The sequence below is a fragment of the Megalops cyprinoides genome, chromosome 20 (genome assembly GCF_013368585.1).
Source record: "Megalops cyprinoides isolate fMegCyp1 chromosome 20, fMegCyp1.pri, whole genome shotgun sequence".
Taxonomy (NCBI): Eukaryota; Metazoa; Chordata; class Actinopteri; order Elopiformes; family Megalopidae; genus Megalops; species Megalops cyprinoides.
The window spans coordinates 25,790,476-25,813,489 of record NC_050602.1 but is presented as its reverse complement, the minus strand read 5'-3'; the positions used below and the strand labels follow the sequence as shown (position 1 = coordinate 25,813,489).

The window sequence follows — 23,014 nt, the reverse complement described above, 5'->3', positions numbered from 1 at the left end:
TTAGTGGCTCTGGATAAGTACATCTGCTAAATGACAGTAATGTAAATGTAATTGGATTGTCAATACGTGCGTATATTATCGGCAAATAATATCTGCTGAAATCAAATATGCTCTCACTGTAGCTGAATATTTGTATGCATATGGTTTGATTTCAGTCAGTCTGTGCGATATTTTAGATCAATAATTGCACGATCCCAGCCCCAGTGCCTCACAGGGGAAACCTGGTGACGTTGGCTCAGAGCGTGCTGAAATGCAGGTGTTTGTACCTGCCATTACAGAAGACCTGCTCCGTGACCACATTAGTTACAGCAAACACGCAGCATGTTTTCTTCAACACTAGAACTGTGTCTTTATTGTTTTGCCGTAGCTGCGCGTGTTATTTCCTGCACTCATTTGCCTGCTGTATACCAGTGCTCCCATGTGGAACTGTTTTCTGTAAGCACCTAAAAGAGGGAAAACCCAGCCCTGGGTTTGACTTCATGAAGTCTCTGCACTGCTATGCAAAGGGTGCTGCTTTCAACAGGCGTATCAGTAATAGAAGTTTATAGGGCAGCTGGAGCTGTTTGCTAAATGCAGTAAAGTTCATGTTTGGACTGTGGTTTCACCTGTAAATTTTCTGCCTTTTTACAGAAAATAATTTCAACCGTTTCTTCCATGTGCATCTTAAATTATAATTTTAATGTAAGTGGTGTTTTTCAGCCCAGAGTCCCCTTTAAGAGGGTGAATCTCTCTCGAGCTTGCACGGTGAAGCGTTCCCTGTAGAAATGATGGAGAATGCAGGTTCACATGGTAGCTCTTGGAACAGGAAGTGGCATGAGGGACCAGGAAGTGACGCGTTGTGCCCCGGCGTCTGTCTGTCAGGTGCCGGGACCTCAGCAGGCAGAACATCCTGTAGGAAATGAGCGGGGGCTTCCATCAGCTGGGGAACGGCTGCAGACAGAAGCCTTCCTCCTCGAGGTCCAGCAGCACTGTGACTGTGGGAGGAATTTCTTCAGGAATTTAGATTACTTAAGCCACTTCTCGGCCATCTTAATTGGACATTGGCTTCTGCAGAGATCCAAATCCAGCTAATCTGTTTTTTTTTCCTTCAAAAACTTTGATAAACAAGCTTTTGTCAACAAAACAATTACAACTGTAGCACTTTATCTCAACAACATTTATTATTTTTGTAAAGAATCACCTTGATTATTTACATGTAACTACAAGGAAACAGTTAACGTTCATGTTTAAAAGGAATGCCACAGGAACCACAATATAAATTTTGTGGTTTGTGATTCAGCAACACTGTCCCATGGGTCATTTTGAGATAAACAGATTAAAAAAAAAGAAGCCTATTCAATGGAATTGGAAAATAATCAGCTATGTTCATCAGACACCATGCAGCTGTAGTTGAACGTAGGCCTAGTTTTGGGAACCATTAGCCACAAGTCCTGCCCATAAGCTCCGAGGCGTGCTGATGGCCATCACTGTCACTTTGTGTTCACTTTTCGCGTGTTTTTTTTTTTTTGTTTGTTTCAACCACAGGACCGTAAACTGCTTGCGACCGCTCAGCAGATGCTCCAGGACAGCAAGACCAAGATCGAGTTCATCCGGATGCAGATTCTGAAAGCCAGCCAGACCAGCGAAATGAGCCTGGAGAGCAATGATGGCATGGGTACGATGACCAGCTCCTCACTCTCAGGATATGTAGAGGAGGGTCCATCGCTCAACACTCAGCTAGTCCTGTCTTCCCCTCATACTTGCTGCTCTGTGCAGTGGTGTAGTGCAGTTACAGAGCTGTCTCAGTCAGTAATCAGCTCATCCGAAATTGAATTAAACTCTGGGCTATTGTGGGTGAAGAGGGCCTGTCCCTGAGATAGCTTGACTGCTCCAATGAGCCGATAATAATCGTTTGGAAGCTGGTCTAATTCTTTATGGAGGCTCTTCCTATAAGTGGGATGTTGGTAATGAGCTGAAGTCCAGGCTGAGATTAGCTGCGCAGGTTGCCGGGTAGCTGTTGCTATGTGACGGACCGCTCGTCTGTCTCCACAGCCAAGCCCATCATCAGCCCGCTGGACCTGCGGCTGGAGGAGCTACGCCATCACCTGCGCATCGAGTACGCCGTCGCCGAGGGCGCCAAGAACGTCATGAAGCTGCTGGGCTCCGGCAAGCTGACCGACAAGCGGGCGCAGTCCGAGGTACGGGGCACACGCCGTCCTATTGGCTGGGCATTAGCTAATGGCAGGGTAGCATGCAGAAGAACCGAAATGGGCATATTCTGTCGCAGGGAAGCCTCTGATTCAGACTAAGTGCTCAGTACATGCAGCTGTCTGTGGGGGGTATACTCTACTTACAGTTTTACACATTCAGCTGTGCACTGGAGTGATTGAGGTAAAGCAGCAAACCCAGCTAGCTGTGTCCTGGATTCAGACCCGCAACCCCATGATTCTACAGTCCAGTGCACTAACCACTGTGCTGCATGTTGAATGGGGAGTGCGTGCTTGATGGGGCCTGAACTCTGCAATCTGTGCCCCCCTTTCTTTTCTTGCCTCATTTCATCGATCTTTCTTCTGGCATCCAGGCTCAGGCGAGGTTCAACGAGTCCAACCAGAAGTTGGACCTGCTGAAGTACTCCCTGGAGCAGAGGCTGAGTGAGCTGCCGAAAAACCACCCCAAGAGCAGCGTGATCATGGAGGAGCTGGCGCTGGTGTCCTCCCCAACACTGAGCCCACGGCAGAGCATCATCTCCTCACAGAACCAGTACAGCACTGTGGCCAAACCTGCCGCCCTCACAGGCAAGACCCCCCCCCCCCCCCCCGCCCCCCCCCCCCCCTCCGTTTTAATTCTGCAGTCTGGTTATACATGGGAACATGGCCTAGGGACTGGGGTGGGTCACTCTGTGTCTCTCACTCTGTAGCTGAGTGAAAGTTTCTCCTGCGTTGTGCAAAGCGTAGTTGTAGATGGACTGCCTCAGCAGCTGAGAGGCCTTTTCCCTCAGTTTTTTTGCACAGGTTAAAGAGCTGAGCGCAGTGAACTGTCCATGGCTGACATCTGCAGAGTACAAATATCACTCCCAGCAGTAGCGATGAATCCTCCCAGTGCACTTACACAGTACATACACAACAGCCACCACTGTGTTAATCACACACACACACTCTCTGTCATAGACACACACACATACACACACACTCATATAAACACACGCACACACGCACAGATCCACATGCACGCGCACACATACACACACACAGCACCGCATCTATTTATAGTATAGGCAGCTGCCCAAATGAAAACGCATGCTTGAGCTTTGGCGAGCTTGTCTGCTTGATTTATTGCGCCCCAACCACTTGTAGGTTTAACCTTCACCCCGGGACAGGGGAACAATGGGTCATGTCTTCCAGAGGAAACATCTCCCAGCACAGCGCCCTGGCTCTGTGTGTTCACTCTGTGTTATTGAAGGTCTTAATGTAGTTTCTGACTGTGGCGGAGCCCTGTGTACATGTGGAAGGTCTCACTGTGGTTTCTGACTGGGGCAGCTCTGTGTACATGTGGAAGGTCTGGCTGTAGTTTCTGACTGGAGCAGCCATGTGTACATGTGGAAGGTCTGGCTGTAGTTTCTGACTGGAGCAGCCATGTGTACATGTGGAAGGTCTGGCTGTAGTTTCTGACTGTAGCAGCCATGTGTACATGTGGAAGGTCTGACTGGGGCAGCCATGTGTACATGTGGAAGGTCTCGCTGTGGTTTCTGACTGTAGCAGCCATGTGTACATGTGAAAGGTCTCGCTGTGGTTTCTGACTGTAGCAGCCATGTGTACATGTGGAAGGTCTCGCTGTGGTTTCTGACTGGGGCAGGTCTGTGTACATGTGGAAGGTCTCGCTGTGGTTTCTGACTGGGGCAGGTCTGTGTACGTGTGGAAGGTCTCGCTGTGGTTTCTGACTGGGGCAGGTCTGTGTACGTGTGGAAGGTCTCGCTGTAGTTTCTGACTGTAGCAGCCATGTGTACATGTGGAAGGTCTGACTGTGGTTTCTGACTGGGGCAGCTCTGCGTACATGTGGAAGGTCTGGCTGTGGTTTCTGACTGGGGCAGCGCTGTGTACATGTGGAAGGTCTCACTGTGGTTTCTGACTGTAGCAGCCATGTGTACATGTGGAAGGTCTGGCTGTAGTTTCTGACTGTAGCAGCCATGTGTACATGTGGAAGGTCTGACTGTGGTTTCTGACTGGGGCAGCTCTGCGTACATGTGGAAGGTCTGGCTGTGGTTTCTGACTGGGGCAGCGCTGTGTACATGTGGAAGGTCTCACTGTGGTTTCTGACTGTAGCAGCCATGTGTACATGTGGAAGGTCTGGCTGTGGTTTCTGACTGGGGCAGGGCCCTCTGTCCTGCAGGAACTCTGGATGTGAGACTAATGGGCTGCCAGGACCTGCTGGAGAGCGTCCCGGGCCGATCCAAATCCGCCGCGGTTCCGCTTCCCGGCTGGAGCCCGAGTGAAACCAGGTCCTCCTTCATGAGCCGGGGCAGCCGCAACAGAGGAGGCACCAGCCGGAGCCTCTCCAAAACGGACGACCTGTCCAGTTGAGTGATCACTTTGTTTATGAGCTTTAGCCTGGGAAATGGGGTCTCAGTCTCAGCTGGGGTTCAGGAAATGCTTGAATCATACATGCAATGTTATGATCTGTTATGTCTGTCTTATGACAATATGCATAAGACCTGTATGAAATGAAAAATAAAGTATGGATACAGTGACTGGAATGTGTGAAAATGATGAACATAATGAATTTAATTGCAGCTTTTGTTATTCACCTGCTGTTGCTACCTGAGAGTTTTAACTGTGTGTCTGTGTGTGTGTGTGTCTGTGTGTGTGCATGGATCTTCTTCTTCCTCCAGATGAGATCAGCGCTGTGCTGAAGCTGGACAACACAGTAGTGGGCCAGACCAGCTGGAAGCCGGTCAGCAACCAGTCCTGGGACCAGAAGTTCACCTTGGAGCTGGACCGGGTATGCCAAAACCAACCCCCCCCCCCCCCCCCCCCCCCCCCCCCAACCGCTTGAACACTAATCCCGCACGTGCCCCTCCTGGGGGGGGGGGGGTGTGGCGGATTGAGAGGCCATTGTGCTGCCTAAACTACTCAACCGGAGTCCTGGAGGGCTGCAGTGCCTGCAGGCGTTCATGTGATCCAGCAGAGAGCCGCTCCCCCGGGGTCCTGAGAGAGTCAGCGGTGTGCGCAGAACCGCTGGGCTGGAGCCCTCTCCGTGTTGATTAGCCCTGATACTGCGTCTCAAACACAAAAGCTAATTGTGTCTTATCCGTTTGCTTTCCTGACACGGTCGTTCACAGCTAGGTAACTAGAGTGTTTACTGGATATTCGCACCCTGCAATACCATCAGACACGCTGCTGAAAACTCAGTAAATCTGAAGTTTTGGCTTGGCCTGACATTCCCACAGTGTTAGTTAAGTATTAGTAATGGGGCCGCTGAGCTGAAGTCTCATTAGCGCGCACTTAGCCACGGTCAGCTGAAGTGCAATGAGCGAGTTTGCCACTGATGCAGAACACGGGCTGGAAATGGAAGTCCCTCCGATTCACTCCGACTCGCGCGTTACCTGTCGTTCACACACCGTCGTTCGCTCTGATTAGCGGTAATCTTGTGTGGCCTTAATGTCGCTTTACATAAGCGAGGCCTGGGCGGGCGATAATCTGGTTGCGCAACCGGCCCTTAGCGTCAGGGATAGCCCTTCGCAGGGCTGGGCGTTTCACCTTCCCCGACGCGTCACGGGAGCTGCAGATTTGACTCCCGTTCAGTCTTTGTGTCCGTTCTGGCAGTCCCTCTCGGATGCTGGCCCGGCCAGATCGTTGGGTCTGAGGTGGCTTTGTTGCAGACGCTGGGTTTAGGCAATGCAGTGTTTGGACACAAGCGTCCCCCCCCCCCCATCACGCAGGCCAGGTCTGGTGCTGAGGATTTAAGCATGAGAAACCTCGGTCAGAGTGAACTTGGTACTGCTGGGAGCTGGCGGCAGGCTCAGGTCTTTCAAGAGGATCATTGAGCTGTTACATCCTCAAATCCTCATAAGCATGTACAAACATGGAATAAAATCAGCCTTGCTAACTTATTTACAAATAAAAGTTTTATAATTTAGGGTGCCTCAAACAGGAAAAATCAGCTAGCAATGCAGTTAGCAGTGTAATCATAGGAGCGAAGTGGAAGTCATGATTAGCGATTACTTCCCTGCGTCTGTCTGTCTGCCACAGCGTAGCTGCTGTGTCTGCAGGTCTGCCATAGGTCAGAACAGTGCAGTTTCCATAGCACCTATACTGCGGGAGGCAGAGGTGAAGAAGATCTCAGATTTTGCTTGCCCCCACAGAAGTCTGCTAAAGTGCTGTGGCATTGAAAAAGGGCCTCACTTCCTGTAACTAATCCCAGGCAGAAACAGATATTGTATTGTATAAACTACAGCCTTTTGCAATGGCAGGAATTATTGTAACGGCACTCGGAGCAGCACATTTCCGTTTGCCAACCCAGGAGTGAACCAAATTTGCATCAGGAAACTTTGGGGTCAGGTTGTAGTATATGAACCAAGCAGCAGCCCTGAGACATGCATTTTTGTCCAGAGTCATGCCTCTAGGTGCAGTGAATATAAATATTTATTCAAATAAACTGGGGTTGTACGCAAATGACCGCGTCTGTTTCCTCACTTCAGCGTTTGGTAAAACCGAACGCCAGAAACAAGCCTGTGACCTCATGCAAAATGGCACCCAGCAGATGTATGCACACAAGCATGGGTGTCGCTTCTCAGCTGTAATTTTCCTTCAGTCGTGTTCTTGTAGTAACATTTTTTAAAGCGTTCAGGAATCCAACAGAGCATATACACAAGCAGCCAGAAACACACTTGTCCTTAGCTTGGTGCGCCTGAGCCTTTGGTGACAAGCTGCAGGGTTTGACCTGTCGTGCCTTACTGAACCGTGTGAGGGAACGGCCATTGGGTCAGCCGTGACGGGTAGGTGGCACCAGGAGAAGAGTAACCTGTGTGTTTTTCGGCAGTCTCGGGAGCTGGAGATCTCGGTCTACTGGAGAGACTGGCGGTCCCTCTGTGCGGTCAAGTTCCTGCGACTCGAGGACTTCCTGGACAACCAGCGCCACGGCATGTGCCTGTACCTGGAGCCCCAGGGCACACTGTTCGCAGAGGTACGCTTTCCCCCCCTCCGAATGCGGCCGCTTTGCATGCGTTTACATTCCGCCCTGCGGCATCATGGGAGCTGCTTCTGATCGTTGCCGCCCTCTGCACAGGTGACCTTCTTTAACCCCGTTATCGAAAGGAGACCAAAACTGCAGAGGCAGAAAAAGATCTTCTCCAAGCAGCAAGGTACATTTTCAGTGTGTATGTGTTTGTTTTTTTTTTTGTTTTACATGTGAAAGTAGCATTTCCATTGCTCCGTGGTAACACTGCGAGTTTAAATCACAAACGGAAAACATTGGCCCTATAATCCTGCAGAGTACTGTGGTTTTTGAACAATCTAAGTACTTAATTAGGCATTTATAAGGATCAATTAGCCCTAACGGGTTCAAAGTGCTAAGTAAGTCATGAGACCGAGGAAATCTTGCCCGATAGCACCACACGGGAGAGGGCCAGCCTTCCAGCCCTGGAGGGACAGAACATTTCTGGGCATGAGGTGGTACTGGAAGCAGGCCCGTTTATAAATAAGCAGCTGACACAGACTGGAAACGCAGGTGATTTGACTTCCTGCCTGAATAAGGAAGTGAAGTGAGTCAGGCCGCTGGGAAGGGGAGTGAAGGCCAGACTGGTGTGTTGCCTGGAGGCCAGCTGCCTCCTGCCCCTGCCCCCTCCCCCCCAACCCCACTGCATGCTGGGACTCAGGGTCTGTTCCTCCACCCCCCAGGAAAGACCTTCCTGCGCGCTCCTCAGATGAACATCAACATCGCCACCTGGGGCCGGCTGGTGCGGAGGGCCATCCCCTCCGTCAGCAACTCCTTCAGCCCCCAGGTGCCTGAGCTGGCCTCCGAATCCACGCCCAGCAGCCAGCCAGGCTCGCCCACCTCCACCAGGTACCGCGGAGCGTGTGCACCCACAGGAGCAATCCTGACCACAGTAACCTGCCTGCTCCCACACCAGAGCATGTCCTTTTCACTCACTTATTAAATGCCAATGATACCGTTATCCTTACTCTTCTGTGTGACCAGGGTTTAAATCTTCAGATTATTCCTGCTCTAAAGATTAATCTGTTCTGTAGTTGGGCTGAAGTTGAGAATCAAGAATCAAGAAGAACTTTGTCATTGCGCAAGCACAACAAACACGCAAGATGTGTTGCATATAATCCTGACTATGATTGGTTTAATAACGTAATATGAAAAGTTTCTAAGAGACCCTTAAGTTAAATAAATTATGTGACTGTTTCTCCATTACGGTGCAAATCGGTATTGAAAATTGAACATGCAGTAGAGTTGGGAGACTCGTGTTCCCCAAGAAAAATGAGCTTTTACGATAATGGCCTCTCTTCCTCAGCAGTGATCCGACCGTGACCAAGCTGGACTTCGACAAAGAGGAGACCCCCGGCCCCAAGCGTCACTCCATGCCTGTGGAGATCAGAGAGCCCGAGGGCACGGCGCCGGGCAGAGAGGAGGTGCAGGTAAACGCCGTTCTCCAGGGAGATTCCCTCTCCTCTCTCCACCCTGTCCCTGTCTGTCACTGCCACAGCGGGAAGAGGAAGCTCTGTACCTGGAATATTGCATTAGCGCCTGTGTGCCGAGCCTCGTCGCTCTGTCTGTGTCTGTGATTGGTCGTTTCCTCTTCGTAACCCTGAAGCCCCTCTGTTGCAGGACGCCCTGGCGACGTTCGACTTCCTGAACGACAGGAATAGCATGGTACTCAAACCAGACGCCGATAACGTAGCACAGCACGAGATCCAGCAGCCCGACCTGAAGCTCATATCTGTGGAACAGAGCACTGAAATAAGGTAATTCTCCCTCCGGTTTTGTTCTGTCTGGTGCATGTGGTGCAAGGATGGGTTTCTCTTCTACGCTTTACTGTAATGAATTTCCTCTTAATATCTCCTGGGTTCCAGGTGTTAAGCATGTTTCTGTTGAATTTCATGCAAATATGGGTAGTTCAGTGTTTAAGCATGTGCACATTTTTGCAGGGTTTTTTGTGGCAATTAAAGATAATACCTGAAGGGTGTCAGTAAAAATTATTACTCTGATCTTTCCTTCAGGGAAGAAGAGCAGTTCCAGTTCAGCCTCAAGGACTTCAAATGCGTTGCAGTGCTGGGGCGTGGCCATTTTGGGAAGGTAAGTTCGCATTCCACTTGAGTGTGATTGAACCAAACTGAGCATTTCCTTTAGAAATGCAAATATTGGTGTTTTTAAGCGCTTCTGTTTCATAACAGCTGCTAAATAAATAAATGTAAATGTAAATGTAAATAACACTGATGAACATAAATGGACATTCCCTCATGCAACAGGTGCTGCTCGCAGAGTACAAAATCACAGGAGAAATGTTTGCCATCAAAGCCTTGAAAAAAGGAGATATCGTGGCTCGTGATGAGGTGGACAGGTAAGCTATAATTTTTATATGAAATTACTGTGCATTTTTTTCAGCAGATGGTCTTAGCCATAGTGGCACATTTCTATGTTATCCATATGTAATATCCCTATTATCCACATCCATGTGCTGGTTATTTACTGAAGCACTTTACTGTTAGCGTCTGGCCTAAGTATTTAACGGTGATGCCCCCCCTGAGAATTGGTCCAGCAGCCTTTGAGTTAAGCACCCTACCTTTTCCACCTATGGGCTCACGTTTTGGGGGTTGGGATAGCTCAGTCCCTGCGGACTTCATCTCACGGTTGGCTCTTCCTCCTCAGTCTGATGTGTGAGAAGAGGATCTTCGAGACGGTGAACAGCGTGCGACACCCCTTCCTGGTCAACCTGTTCGCCTGCTTCCAGACCGAGCACCACGCGTGCTTCGTCATGGAGTATGCGGCCGGGGGCGACCTCATGATGCACATCCACGCCGATGTCTTCTCCGAGCCACGGGCCGTGTAAGAGAGAGCACTCGCAGCAGTGACATCACCACCCCCATGCCCCCAGAGTCCTGACAGACCAGCACAGAACACTTCACTCTCCCTCTTTCTTCAGCATAGCAGCATCTACAACAGCTGTGTGGAGGGGCTCAGGGCCCCACACATGCAAACAAGGCCCACATGTGGTGTTTTCAAGCACAGCTATAGCTAGCCTGCTAACATCATTACGTTACATTACAATATTGTCATTTAGCAGACGCTCTCATCCATAGGTTACAGTTTTGGGCATTACCTGTGTGTAATGCCCAAAATACAGCCCTCATGAATGCAGTACAACTAATGCAGACTTTTGTCTCATAGGTTTTATGCAGCATGTGTGGTCCTGGGACTGCAGTTCTTGCATGACCATAAAATTGTATACAGGTGAGTTCATTTACATTATCCACTGTTCAGCTTCCTCTATATTCCACTGGAGCTGTTTGCTTGTTTCAGATTTCACACAAGCTTCCATTCATACCACACAAAGTCGCTTACATAGGCTAAAATATGATGATCACTGTCTCATAACAAATTCTTCATGGGTTTCATGAGTTCTTGCCATGATTCTGCCCTCTCCTGGAGGTGATCTCTATTCCTACACACAGACAGTAAGTGGGTTTTGATTAACACTGATAGGAGTGTTATACTGACTTTTCCCTAGGGCAGTCTTGAATTTTATGTCACAGTCAGGGATCTGACACAGTCAGGGAGGCTTATGACTGGATTTTGACTTCCCTAATTTGGCCCTTTGTTTGTGGATCTTATTAAAGCGAAACTTGAATTTTCTGCCAGCTGTTATCCTGAACCCTGTTGATCCTCAGGTGAAAAGGTCATGTTAAGGTCACAAAGGCTCCTGATACATTTTCCACATGTTTTACATTTTATTGTAGGTAATTCTATACTTAAACATACTTCCAGCGTACGTATATTTCCAGCCTAACAGGATATGATGGCTCACTTGCTGTCTTGATTGGTTTTGCATTTCACATTTAGACCTTGAATGTACAGTGTCAGATCGATTCAGTGTATTTTATTTAATTTGCAGAGATCTGAAGCTGGATAACCTGCTGCTGGATACAGAGGGCTATGTTAAGATTGCTGACTTTGGCCTTTGCAAAGAAGGTAGGGAAAGGCCTCGAATCTGGCTGTATAAATGAACTGTCTGCCCCAAGCTGCACTTAGACTGTGTGCATTTTTCATCTCTCTGTTTTACCACAATGAAAGTCTGCTTCATTCCTTATTCTTGAGGTTTCTCTGAAAGGAATCCGGTTCTAAGGCCACACTGATTGGACATGAATATTGATTAATTTCACTCTTTTGTGGGGGTGGTTCCCTTTAAGCAATGCGTTTCTACGACCAATACATAGATTAATTTGTCTGTCTCTTCTGGGGGGGGTTTCCCCTCAAAGGAATGGGGTTCCGAGACCGCACCAGCACATTCTGCGGGACGCCGGAGTTCCTGGCCCCCGAGGTGCTGACAGAGACGTCCTACACGCGGGCAGTGGACTGGTGGGGGCTGGGCGTGCTCATCTTTGAGATGCTGGTGGGAGAGGTGAGCGTTCGGCCCGCGGAATCGCATTGAAGTTTGAGCAGCTGCCTCCCAGGCCGGTGGGCTCTGCCTGGTTAAAACCTGCTGGGGTGTCCAGTTCGAGCCACTGCCTAATGCATCGGGACATGCTTTTCTGAAGAACTTCTCTTCAAATGTCCAGTATCAGAATGGATCAGATTTTCCATGCTCTCTGTTACGCATATCCCTTTAGATTCTAAAATTCTTAATATTCAGTAAGATTACAAAAAAGGGAACAACGCTTTAATATTGCCCGATTTGCACACATCCCATGTGGCGGTTAGTTTTCGGTCCCATGGAGGCGTTTTGGACAACTCTGACCCCTGCTGGTGAGAAAGCGTCTCAACCACCAGCTACGCCCATATCTGTGGATCTGACTCATTTTTTATAGCACAGCTGCTGGTCTTCGCAGTTACCTTTACTTGGCAGCTTTCAAACATGAACTGTGTAATTTTAGTTAATGTAATAATAATAAAATTATAAAGTTGAAAAGCTTCTGAAAAGGTGATGTAATTTAAAAAGTCAAGCTTGCAAGTAGAACTCACATAAGTCAATTTCAGAATGTTAAACACATCAGATATGCTTCAGAGATCCCGCCATGTAAAGTTTTGAAACATACACATATGCAAAAATGTCTGCGATTTCTTCCAAAATGAAACTATTGATTTTCTGATTTCGTAGTATTCAGAACGTAATTTGCCTGTCAAAATAGATAACACTGTAAAGCAGAGGGATTTTTCAGTGTGTATCTATACTGGAAACACTAAAATGGGTTCAGTTTTACTTCAGATGTAGGAGAGATCAGTGGAATCTGCATGAATTGTTCTTTAATGGTTTTCCTTGTGACCGCAGTCCCCGTTCCCTGGTGATGATGAGGAGGAGGTGTTTGACAGCATTGTCAACGATGAAGTCCGCTACCCGCGATTCCTGTCGACAGAAGCCATCTCCATCATGCGAAGGGTGTGTTTGCAGGCTTTCTCTGTGTGTCTCCTTGCCTGTTACCATGACCACAGTGATGTCTTCAGCGTGAAATGTGAACTTACATGCTAGTAATTAAATGGCTGAACAGGCACGTTGTTTTGAATGCATAGATCTCGCACCAGAGCCCTAAACTCCCAGCCCTCTCCCCTCGTTTTGAAGTGGTTGACACTGAAATCTCTCGATTGTCCGCAGCTTTTGAGGAGGAACCCCGAACGGCGCCTCGGAGCTGGGGAGCGTGACGCGGAGGAAGTGAAGAAGCACCCCTTCTTCAGAGTATGTTACGAATTCCTCTTCTTTTGCAGTATGTCACCAGAGGAGAAAGCGTTCGCCACACTCCTGACCTCTGACCTCTCAATGTTCTCTCTCTCTCTCTGTCACCCAGAACGTTGATTGGACCGCGCTGCTGGCCAAGAAGGTCAAGCCCCCGTTTGTGCCGACCGTCCAAGGGCGTGAGGACGTCAGCAACTTCGACGACGAATTTACCTCAGAGGCCCCAGTCCTGACCCCGCCCCGCGAGCCCAGGGTCCTGACGGGCGACGAACAGGAGATGTTCCGGGACTTCGACTACATTGCAGACTGGTGTTAGCCCCCCCACCATCACCACCCCCACCCCCCCACTGTGAACGGCAAGTGCTAACTGTAGCTCACAGCGTTGCAACTCTGAAGCTCTGGAGCTGCCCTTTTCCAGCCTGCTGTCGCACTCTGTGCCAAATAAGGGACCCACAGATATTTTTGTAACAAAATGAAGATTTTTTTTTTTAAGGAAAAACACACAAAGAACTCTTTGTCTGAGAGCTGACGGAAGTGGCCTCTCTCGCCACCTGTCCGCTTCGTTATTGTCTGAGCACTGGGAACGTTTTTTTAATGGACTCCTCCAGGAAATGACACTTCTTCTATAATCGAGTCACTTGTCCTTGCTTCTGTGAATCAGTGCTGTAATCCTTTTCACCCTCAGCTTTTCTCATGCATTTTAATTTTTCTGCCTTATAGGAAAATGAAATGATGATCATAGCAGTTTTATCTAAGGCTGGAATGTGCCACAAAGACTTGAAGTGCTTTTATGTAACATGGTCAAAAAGGCAATATATACTAACTACTTATCCACTGTAGTTCAGCCTGAAGCGTGCTTTTTATGAATGAAAGAATGACAAGTCATTCCTTGTCCGTTTCCCCCTGGCAAGATCCTAGGTTTCACCCTTGCATTATCCTTGGATTTGATCATTTTCAAGATGCCTTAAAAATCCTTGTTTTCGATAAAGGGTTTCCGACACCAGCCGACAGGTACTGGGAGCCTTGTGAGGTGGGCTGCCAAGTGGACTCTTCTCTTTCTAACCGTTCGGATCTGAAGCGTGATTTCAACCCGGGAGAACCAAGGAAGAAAGCAGAGCTTGTCCATGCATGTGATATCTCATGTACGAAACTGCATATGGTTTTGACGCTCCACAGTTCTTCCAGTTCATGTATTTCCATAATGCCATCCTTCATGTATCATAATTAGTGAAAAAAATGTATAAGTTATAGTTTTATACTGTATTTTAGTATTCCAGCATCTTGCATCTGCTGTATAGCGTGACCATGTTTTTTATATATAAATATATATAAATATTATAGATGTATGAATATGTAAACATTGAATAGGTAGCTCAGAATATGAAAGCAAGTCTGGACCTCTCAAACGGAATGTAAAATGTATGTTCATAAACAAAACAAAGTGTATATTTTGGCTCATTACATGCCAAAGCAGGCTGTATTTTTAAACGAGTGATCATTTTTTAAGTGACAGAGCGTAGTTGCAGTTATGTGGCTATACTGAAGACATCAGTCCTTTAAGCGTGCTGACGTTGGAGTCGGTCTCCGGGTCGAACCCCTGTCCGGAGAGCTGCTCTGTGTTGGCACTTTCATTCAGGTATTTTGTGTCGGGGGACTCGGTTCTTTTCAACTTGTCAAACTTAAGTCTGCATGTTAATATTTTTTTAACAGGGGGTGGATATTACTAGAGACAATCCCTTATAAAACGGTTAAGATGGGGGTGGAGGTCGGTAGCCATTCATGTTGTATGATAAACAGAGGCCGGACATCAAATCCCACACAGCTATTTACCAAAACCCTTTAAAGAAATGACCTGTGAGAGGTGTCTGCCAACAGAGTGAACCTAGCTCAACTAACAAAGGCTGTACAGAAAATGTTCTTTTTAATATGAATCACTAAGTCAAGAGGGCATGGTATATGTGCACAAGCTGAAAGCACTAATTTGATCTTTGTAGATTTTTTTTAAATCAACGTTTTAGCTTAATTATGAAAATATTGTAAATACCTTTTCAGTATACTGTATTTTAAAGTGGCTGCCTTGGCGTGTTTCCAGAAAGGAGTGGTTATTTTCAATGGTACACTGCATTGAAGTACTTGTACAAGACAGTGGTGACCTTGGAGGAAAAAACTTGTTATGCGGCCCTTACCCTTATCATGAATGTACAAATTAAACATTTGTAATAGAATATGTTGGCCTTGTCAGCTGCTTATACGCACCCTTGCTTTGGTTTGTGGAAAGCACTGCTGTGCATCTGCTGTCTTCAGGGATCTTGTACTTCTGTGGCGTTGGCTGCCGCCATGTCTCTGTAGTAAGTGATGGAGGCGGTTCTTCAGAACCCTTTGGGCCTCCCGGGGCCTGGGATAGTTAGCAGAATGATTGTGCGGCTGACTGAACAAACATCTCTGAGTGTTTAGACCTTCCACTATTTCAGACGTTAGTAAAGACAGTGGTACACACAAAAACCTGGGGTGAAAAAAGGCTAGTGTTCAGCTGCCTGCTGTTTTAACCCTCTTTTTGCAAACCTGTTTTTTGAATCACCAATTGTACACTAGGCTCATCTGACTGCAGAAACCTCTGCAGTAGTGCAGGTTTACTGAAGCAAGATGAAAGCAATCCCCTGATGCACTCACATGCTGCCAACAGCTGCTTTTCACACTACAACTACCATTATGCACCACAGTAAAGACGGTGCCAGTTGGGCAGTAGGCACTACTTTGCTGATGTCATACAGGGAACTCGCAGGTGCTCGAACAGTCACAGCATACCTGAGGGTGGTGAGACAAGGAAACCCTGGCCTACTCGCCCACACCTTCCTTGCACAGAATGCAACCAGCTTGTTCCACCGTTGTGGAAGTACTCGAGACAAGCACCTGCCAGCTGTCAATAGCTTGACTAAAAATAGTCTAGAAGTCAGCTGTTTGGGGGATATCAGATTCAAAGAAAAGATGTATTTTGGGGTCCGATTTGATTAATTAAAAAGCACAGTTCTGACAAAGAAAAAATGGAGCTTGTGGTATGCAAAACATCTTATAAACCCGTGGCTGAGCCGTATGCAAGCAGTTTGTATTGAGTGAATTTTAGAGGCAGGTTACTAATAATTATCACCCACAGCACCCCAGAGAACTCACGAGGACCCCGAAAGACCAGCACCCATCTGGGAGAGGCAGGATTGACCTGTAGGCATCCGAGGGTAAGGTCACGCAATGCATTCATAGTTTTGGTGTGGAGTCACAGCCCGTCTAGGTTGTGGGTTCTCTAATCAGCTCTGTGAATTGAAGACACCACACCATTGTGTAATAAGTGCACCAAGTTTTAACAGTGCAGACTCATAAACTTGCATAACACTCAAGCCTATCACTCATTAGTGTCAGCGGGCGTGGCAGCCTTTCCAATATTACCCATAATTCAGAGCTTGAGCTGCTCATCATGTGAAAAGACTCTGCATTTCGTAAGTACCTCTCTCCACCAGCCTGTCTGAATCCTTCATCCGTTACCGTCATTCTTTCATTCACAAACCTCCATTACTGCCCGAGCTGTTGTTCTGTTATCCACTACATCAATCAAAATCTGTATCATATTTTTCTCTCCGTTTATGCGTCAGGACTGAGGACATGCACATACTGTACAAGGGTAATGTGTAGAAAATTCCACAGTGCAGACACAGACTGCATGTGTGAAACAACATTAAGCATTAAAATGTTTTTTTTGCATATGTGCACAGTATCATAAAAGGAATATTACTTTGGGGCAAGTGTAGGCTTATTTGGAATTCTTACACACTGATACCTAGTTGCATAACAAAGAGCAGCATTTCAAAAGTGGAGCCCTTGTGTGAATGGCTTGTGAAGGATTGCTTTTCCCACGTGAAAGCAAATGAAACCAGCATTTACAGCAGCCTGTTAAACTGGTCTGGTGGCTCCAAAAGGGAGTGTTCAGGAAGCTCACTGTACTATCTGGATCTGTATCCTTGGCATGAAGTGCTCTTGAAATGCTTTAGTCTAAAATGTATTCTGGAAGAGCAGACATTTATTGGAATCTCTCCTCTTAATGTTCTCATAGTTAATAATGGAGGTACTGTAACAGGCTGTATACAGGAGTATATTGATTCCATGTGCCAATAGTTGGTCTTGATCAGATGTATTCTTTCACCTATTTACTAACAATACTGTATTTCACTAATAAATCAGAAGCTGTGCTGTTCCTGAGGAAAACTGTCAGCACAGTATGAATTTGCATAACCTGTCTGATCACGGTTGTCAAGTCTCATGTATTGAAAAGGGGGTTTGGGGTGTCGCCCAGCTGAAACGGGTCTACAGAGGCCCTCTTGTTTCTGGACGTCCTCCGCTTGGATGCCAGTTCAGTAACCCAGTCACCTGCGAGGAGATGAGACACGAGCAGCACCCGTCACACGCAGCCAGACGCGCGGCTGAAAGCCATCGCATGCTCAAACCAGCTGTTTCCACACCTCACTCCCTCTCTAAAAATACACACACTCATATCCAGACAGGAGTGAAATGAGCTTTAGTGAGGAGTGAAGCAAACCAGAGAGACTTGGTGAAGGAGACGGTTTTTGTTCGACGGTGAAGGAGTGTTTGAAATCCTCTGTTCTCTTGGCTACGGGCAGACACTGTGGAGCATTAACAACAAGATTTGAGCTAATGGTTAAAAAGCCCTGAATGAAATGAATGATTTTGATTTGCCTTGTGAATCAAATCGGGGGTGATACAATTCCTCACTCTGTCACGAGTAACTGTATTGTCCCTCAGCTGCATTTCTATATTTAAACACTGACTCATTTCCATGTGAAAATCGGCCCCTTTCAAGATGCAATCAAGACCCCCTGCTGGTGATAGTGTGTTCTACAGAGGTGAGGGGCTGAAGCTCAGTAGCACTGCGGTTTTAATGAATAAGAATCCAGTTTTCCCGTTCTTATACATATGGCCATTGCTTTGCATTGCAAGCTAATTGTTGGAAATTACGTAATGCTTTTCAACCAAACTTGTCAAGGCCTATGAACACAAAAAGCATACTCAAGGCCTTCGGGAAGCATGGCTCCCAAACGGCTCGGCCAGTTAAAGTGCTTGCTTGGAGCCCAGACTGAGCGTTACAGCCATGGTTTGAACCCAGCTCTGATGGGGGGGGGGGGATAGGGGTTGGTAGGTCAGCCAGGGTCCCCTCTGCAGACTGGCTGGAGTGTGTGTGTATTAGTACTGCACTCTGCCCCCCTGTGCTTCTGCGCAGAGTTTTCCATGGTGATACAAGCGTAATGTACAATTGACCATTCCAAATTGGGTCAGAAAAGGGAGAAAGCATAAAGGAAAAGAAAAAAAAAAAAAACACTAAAAGGATATTTGGAATCTAACTGTGAGGTGGGATTCCACTTGATGAACGTAATTGGAATTCCACATGGCTTTGCTTTTACATTTTGCGCGTAGCTTGTGTGGCATCTAGTTTTCAGAGTGACTGAGTAATAGCGCTAGCTTATGCCAAAGACATTGCGTTTGGGAGAAAACGTGTGTGTGTGTGTGTGTGTGTGTGTGTGACATTAGAAGAGCAGATTGAGATAGAGGCAAGCCAAACTCGGATTAGAATTGTTAACATGCACCCCCAACGACATTTTTACAAACACGGATGTTTGAGAGAACCGCAACCAAGTTAAATACAGATGAAACACCAAAAAGAAATTAAGAAGTCAGATGAAGAGAGCAGGTCACTCTGCTCAGATATGTTTGTTTTTGTGCCCATGCGCTAGAGTGTATCTTGTACAATATGAAGTCTTGTCTTGAACATTCAAAGGGTCCCTGCTTCTATGATAAATCCTGCTAAACTATTCCGTACATGACATTACACTATTGTCATTTAGCAGATGTTCTTATCTAGAGCACCTTACATGGGTTACAGTTTTTACATGTTATCTATTTATACAGCTGGATATTTACTGAGGCAATTCTGGGTTTAGTACTTTGCCCAAGGCTACAACAGCAGCGCCTCAACGGGAATCGAACCAGCAACCTTTCAGCCACAATCCCTGCTCCTTACCATGATGCTTCACTGCCACCAAGCATTAACAACACTGCATGAGAAAACAACTACCTAATATCAGCATGAAAGCTGCTGCAAAATAATTGCAAAAGGCTGCTGCAAAATAATCTTGTTCTGATGACTCTCATCGCTCTGTTTTTGAACAAACAGTGATAACTCTGAACCTCGCTGGAACAGTGTGTCTGATAACATTTCTGTGCTGTTTACTATCACAGAGCTTTTGCCAAGCCTGAATGATCCAGGCCGATAAATGGAGGAGACAATGACTGCTAAATCTATAAGGTGAGACCACTTTAAAGACTTGTAAGATTAAGATTGTGATTAGCATGGGATATTTAATGTTTTGTTTTGCAGGATATTTCAGGCATGTTCATACCGTAATTTGCCAGCTAATGATTTTACTAAGCATGCTGCCACCTAGTGGCCAATTTTAAAGCAACCACCGACTATACCGTGAATTGACATCCTCGATTTGTCGCTTTAGGTGGCTAAGACGTATGTGAATTGGGGTAATTGCAGTGGCTCTGACACCTCTTTTCGAATTTCATTCTGTTTTGATGCACAGAGTCACCGTTACCACTCTAACACATTTCTAGAATGAACATATATGACGAGTAAACTAAAGCTACACTTTCACGTACCCTTGAAGTATATAATGTTGAGTATAGGAAAGCATAAAACTATTAAAACAAAAAGTCCTAGTTTTGTTGACACAAACAAGGTGCAATAAGCAGATACTGTTACCGCAGGTGAGTTTGGGAATCTGACATCAGCACAGTATGGAAAAGAGTAAATAGACCAGAAATCGCAATTTTCGTCCCGGTACGCTAGTGGTGTGCGCAGTGTATGTGAGGAGCTCAAACAATTGAAGACCTGATTATGAATATACGGGGCGCAGGAGTAGTTTGACCCTCAGCAAGGAACATCCTCTGGGTAACTTTGATGGGTGACTTTATTAAGCAGATTACTTTCTCATGGCAGGAAGTTCATTCTCAGTCTATTTTCCACATAGTTTCTCCTTCACCATAGCTTCAGCTGGAGAACCCCCTTTTTATTTTTATTATTTTATTTAATTTTCACATTCCACTCTTTGCTGTATAGTATCGAACAGTTCATCCATATCCCTTGCTCATGTCTGTGAGCTTGGTCCACTAGCGCCACCTAACGGTTTGGAGTGTAGCGCTACCACCATAACGTCGAACAAAGTAATAAAATACAAAACAATACGTCATAACCATTACCTTTTACTTTCAGCTTTCATTAATGCCACCTGAGGCCTGGCAGAAGGTCCAGTGCAGTGTCTATCATTATTTCTTGTCAAATTTTAATGGACAAAGTATGAGTGTGGCAGGTATTTGCTGATCAACACCAGCATTTAATTAATAATGTTAACAAAGTCAATTAAAGTATTGATTACTGAAAAAATATCCGGAGTCAAAAATACATGTAACCACAACACGGACATTCTGAAAAAGGGGGAGGGGGGGTGAGTTCAGAGATTAGCTGTCTTGTGTGCACTGTCTAATTAATTCAGCCTTCTTTGTAGACTACAATAATCAATCCAGCAAATAGTCTTCACCAGTCAAACACCGAAGCACTCACAGCCAAGCACAATATGAGTAAGGGTCAGTCAGACCTACCTCGCAGCGAGGAGAGGGAGCAATAGACAGGAACAAAAACAGAGGAAACAAACCCTGTAAAGCCAAGTGAGGATCAAGTGTGACTTATGAAATGGCAAAAGAATTTATTAAGCAATTGTTTAATAAGCGATATCCCCCTCAACTAAGCGTTCGTTGCTTTCATAGTAATGGAGTAGACATCTGCTCGTCGGTGGGGATCAGGAAGGGGACGGTGGGGGGTGTGTAAACCGCAGAGTGATTTCCTCTCGAATTCAGAGGAGGAAAGTCCAGAGGTATAAGAATGTGGTGACAGAGAGCTCTGGGTGCTTGGGGCCGATGTTCCACCCTCTTCCAAATTTTTGCCGTGACGGTGACCACTGCCTTGTCCCTCTGCAGGATGTCTGCAGGTTGTTTCGGGAAGCTGTGAGCTCGATCGCCAGCCCTCCTCAGCTGCCTGTCACTTCTCATCTCTGTGAGGACACACCACTGGAACGCACTATTGGAGAACTAGCGTGTGTAATCGTCAAATTTGGATCTGTTTGGCAGAATCGATTTAACGTTCAATTTACATGACTCTTAATGTTTTATTTTATTACGTCTTGGTGAGATAAATGGCTGAGCAACGCCAGCAAACTCAGTTGCTGCCCACATATATTCTATTTGTTCCAGAGTGTAATACGTTGTTACAGAAACTGATCCAAGGTGTTCTTCTAGAATTTTAATGGAAGCTAAACATCAAACAAAGCTCACGCTCTGGAACTGTCACACAGATAGAAATAAGAAATGCAGTTTATCTCTTTTCGGATATGTATACTGTAAACATACAGGTTGTCAAAACAGAATTTTAGAATACCAACCAACTTCATTGGATATGCCTATTAACACCTTGGCCAAATGGGTTTGTACAAAAAAATAATGAAATCTCTACGTGACTGTTTCACAAATTAATTACTTACTTGTGACTTTTAGCATTTACAGAGCAAATCTTTCAGGTATTTACACTGTCTGTTTAATATCTAAATGGACAGTACCAGTTTTGTCAGGCTCCAATTGCGTTCTTTATATTTTGGTGGTATGATGAGAAACTGTAGAAATATAACAGTATCAAACTTTAAACTTTATATGTGTCACAGAAATGATATGCTCTCCACAGAAATAAATGATGAGACAGCATTCAATAATAAAAATTGAAGCTAAGATACCACAGTGAAAGGTTTTATGTGTAATATACACTGATAGGGTAATTGCCTACCTCAACAGTAGGTACACTCTCATGTACTGTAGGTGTTTTCAGATAGTGGTTTGTCCTCTGTGTATATTGAGGGTTGTTTACTATAGCAGAGAGGCCAAAGGCAAGTGGACAGTTTTAAAATAAATTAATTAAATGCTTTAATTACTTTTGGAATCACACAAACATATTTGGGGATTTCTTCTGAGTCATATAATTGCATCCATTGTGATGTTAAATGAAACCAGGAGACCATGTGTGTTTGATAAAATCCTGAGAACCTCCATCGTACAGTCACTGCCATTCGTTTAGTGAAATGATTGATGCATTGATGAAATTAATAACTTGGACTGAACAAAGATGAGACGCATCTCTTGCAGCCTTGCACTAGAGTTGCCTGCTGCTGCCTTAGATGTGAGGCATTGGACTGGTGAAGATAGGTGTATGGTTCAAACAGGTTTCTTTATTTCTGAATGCATACCAGAAGGCAGCCACAGCCCCCACCTCTAAAGGAGTGGTAAACATAATTATCAGACATAAGCCCAAGAGTACAGCAGCAGTGCCCCAGCAGGGATTCAAGCCAACAACCTTTCAGTTACAAGCCTAGCACCTTACCACAATGCTACACTGGTACCCCTCTAGAGTCTAACAGCCTTAGATTTTAGTGTACTGTGATCATGAAGGACTGTACTGAGTAATTCTTGGTCAGAATTAAAGTCTGATAAGTATCTCAAGACCAACATTCAACCAATAAGATTGATCTGGCATTTTCCTCTGTTACAAATTACCATCAATTGACATCAGACAGGACTGGTTACTATCTGTGCATGCAGCCCCATATAAACTAACCAACAGCATGCAGTGAAAAACCCTTTCAAGATGCTCTCGGCTTCTTCCGTTTTATTGGATGAAATCTGTATCGGCAACAGCTTCGGCCACAACCTCGAGAAGGCAGCCTCCTGCTCAGCTGTGTCACCATAGCCTGTCAACACTGTTCTTGGAGCAGTCGCTAAGGTGCCAATGTATTTTGAACCACATCATTGTCATAATTACATCATCTACTTTAGGTAATGCGTTACGAGTCGATGAATTCAGATTAAGCAAAATGTGTGTTTTGGGTCAGTGCTTTGTTTGCTTAAACACACACTGGGAGTGGACCTCTAGCTGGACCATGGCGAGAAAAGCTGGACAGGACAGGTGAGAAAATCACCCCTGCTGTC

At 46.0% G+C, this 23,014-nt stretch overlaps 1 protein-coding gene across 4 annotated transcripts in view; it reads left to right on the top strand.

Annotated features, from left to right (window-relative positions):
• LOC118795463 (serine/threonine-protein kinase N2-like) overlaps positions 1-13,204 on the top strand; it is a 31,887-nt gene extending 18,683 nt beyond the window's left edge. For 2 of the 4 annotated variants that reach the window (XM_036553942.1, XM_036553940.1), the window contains exons 4-22: positions 1,525-1,654; positions 2,032-2,177; positions 2,561-2,774; positions 4,366-4,551; positions 4,865-4,974; positions 7,015-7,158; positions 7,261-7,336; positions 7,872-8,037; positions 8,498-8,618; positions 8,809-8,945; positions 9,201-9,276; positions 9,450-9,541; positions 9,850-10,026; positions 10,369-10,431; positions 11,093-11,169; positions 11,457-11,599; positions 12,467-12,574; positions 12,788-12,868; positions 12,978-13,204. In XM_036553942.1, the coding sequence (XP_036409835.1) occupies positions 1,525-1,654; positions 2,032-2,177; positions 2,561-2,774; positions 4,366-4,551; positions 4,865-4,974; positions 7,015-7,158; positions 7,261-7,336; positions 7,872-8,037; positions 8,498-8,618; positions 8,809-8,945; positions 9,201-9,276; positions 9,450-9,541; positions 9,850-10,026; positions 10,369-10,431; positions 11,093-11,169; positions 11,457-11,599; positions 12,467-12,574; positions 12,788-12,868; positions 12,978-13,181 (2,451 nt within the window). In that variant the 3' untranslated portion in view covers positions 13,182-13,204. Of the gene's footprint in view, positions 1-1,524; positions 1,655-2,031; positions 2,178-2,560; positions 2,775-4,365; positions 4,552-4,864; positions 4,975-7,014; positions 7,159-7,260; positions 7,337-7,871; positions 8,038-8,494; positions 8,619-8,808; positions 8,946-9,200; positions 9,277-9,449; positions 9,542-9,849; positions 10,027-10,368; positions 10,432-11,092; positions 11,170-11,456; positions 11,600-12,466; positions 12,575-12,787; positions 12,869-12,977 lie in introns of all 4 variants that reach the window. The other 2 variants (XM_036553941.1, XM_036553939.1) reach the window with 1 other exon arrangement.
• Positions 13,205-23,014: the final 9,810 nt, after the last annotated feature.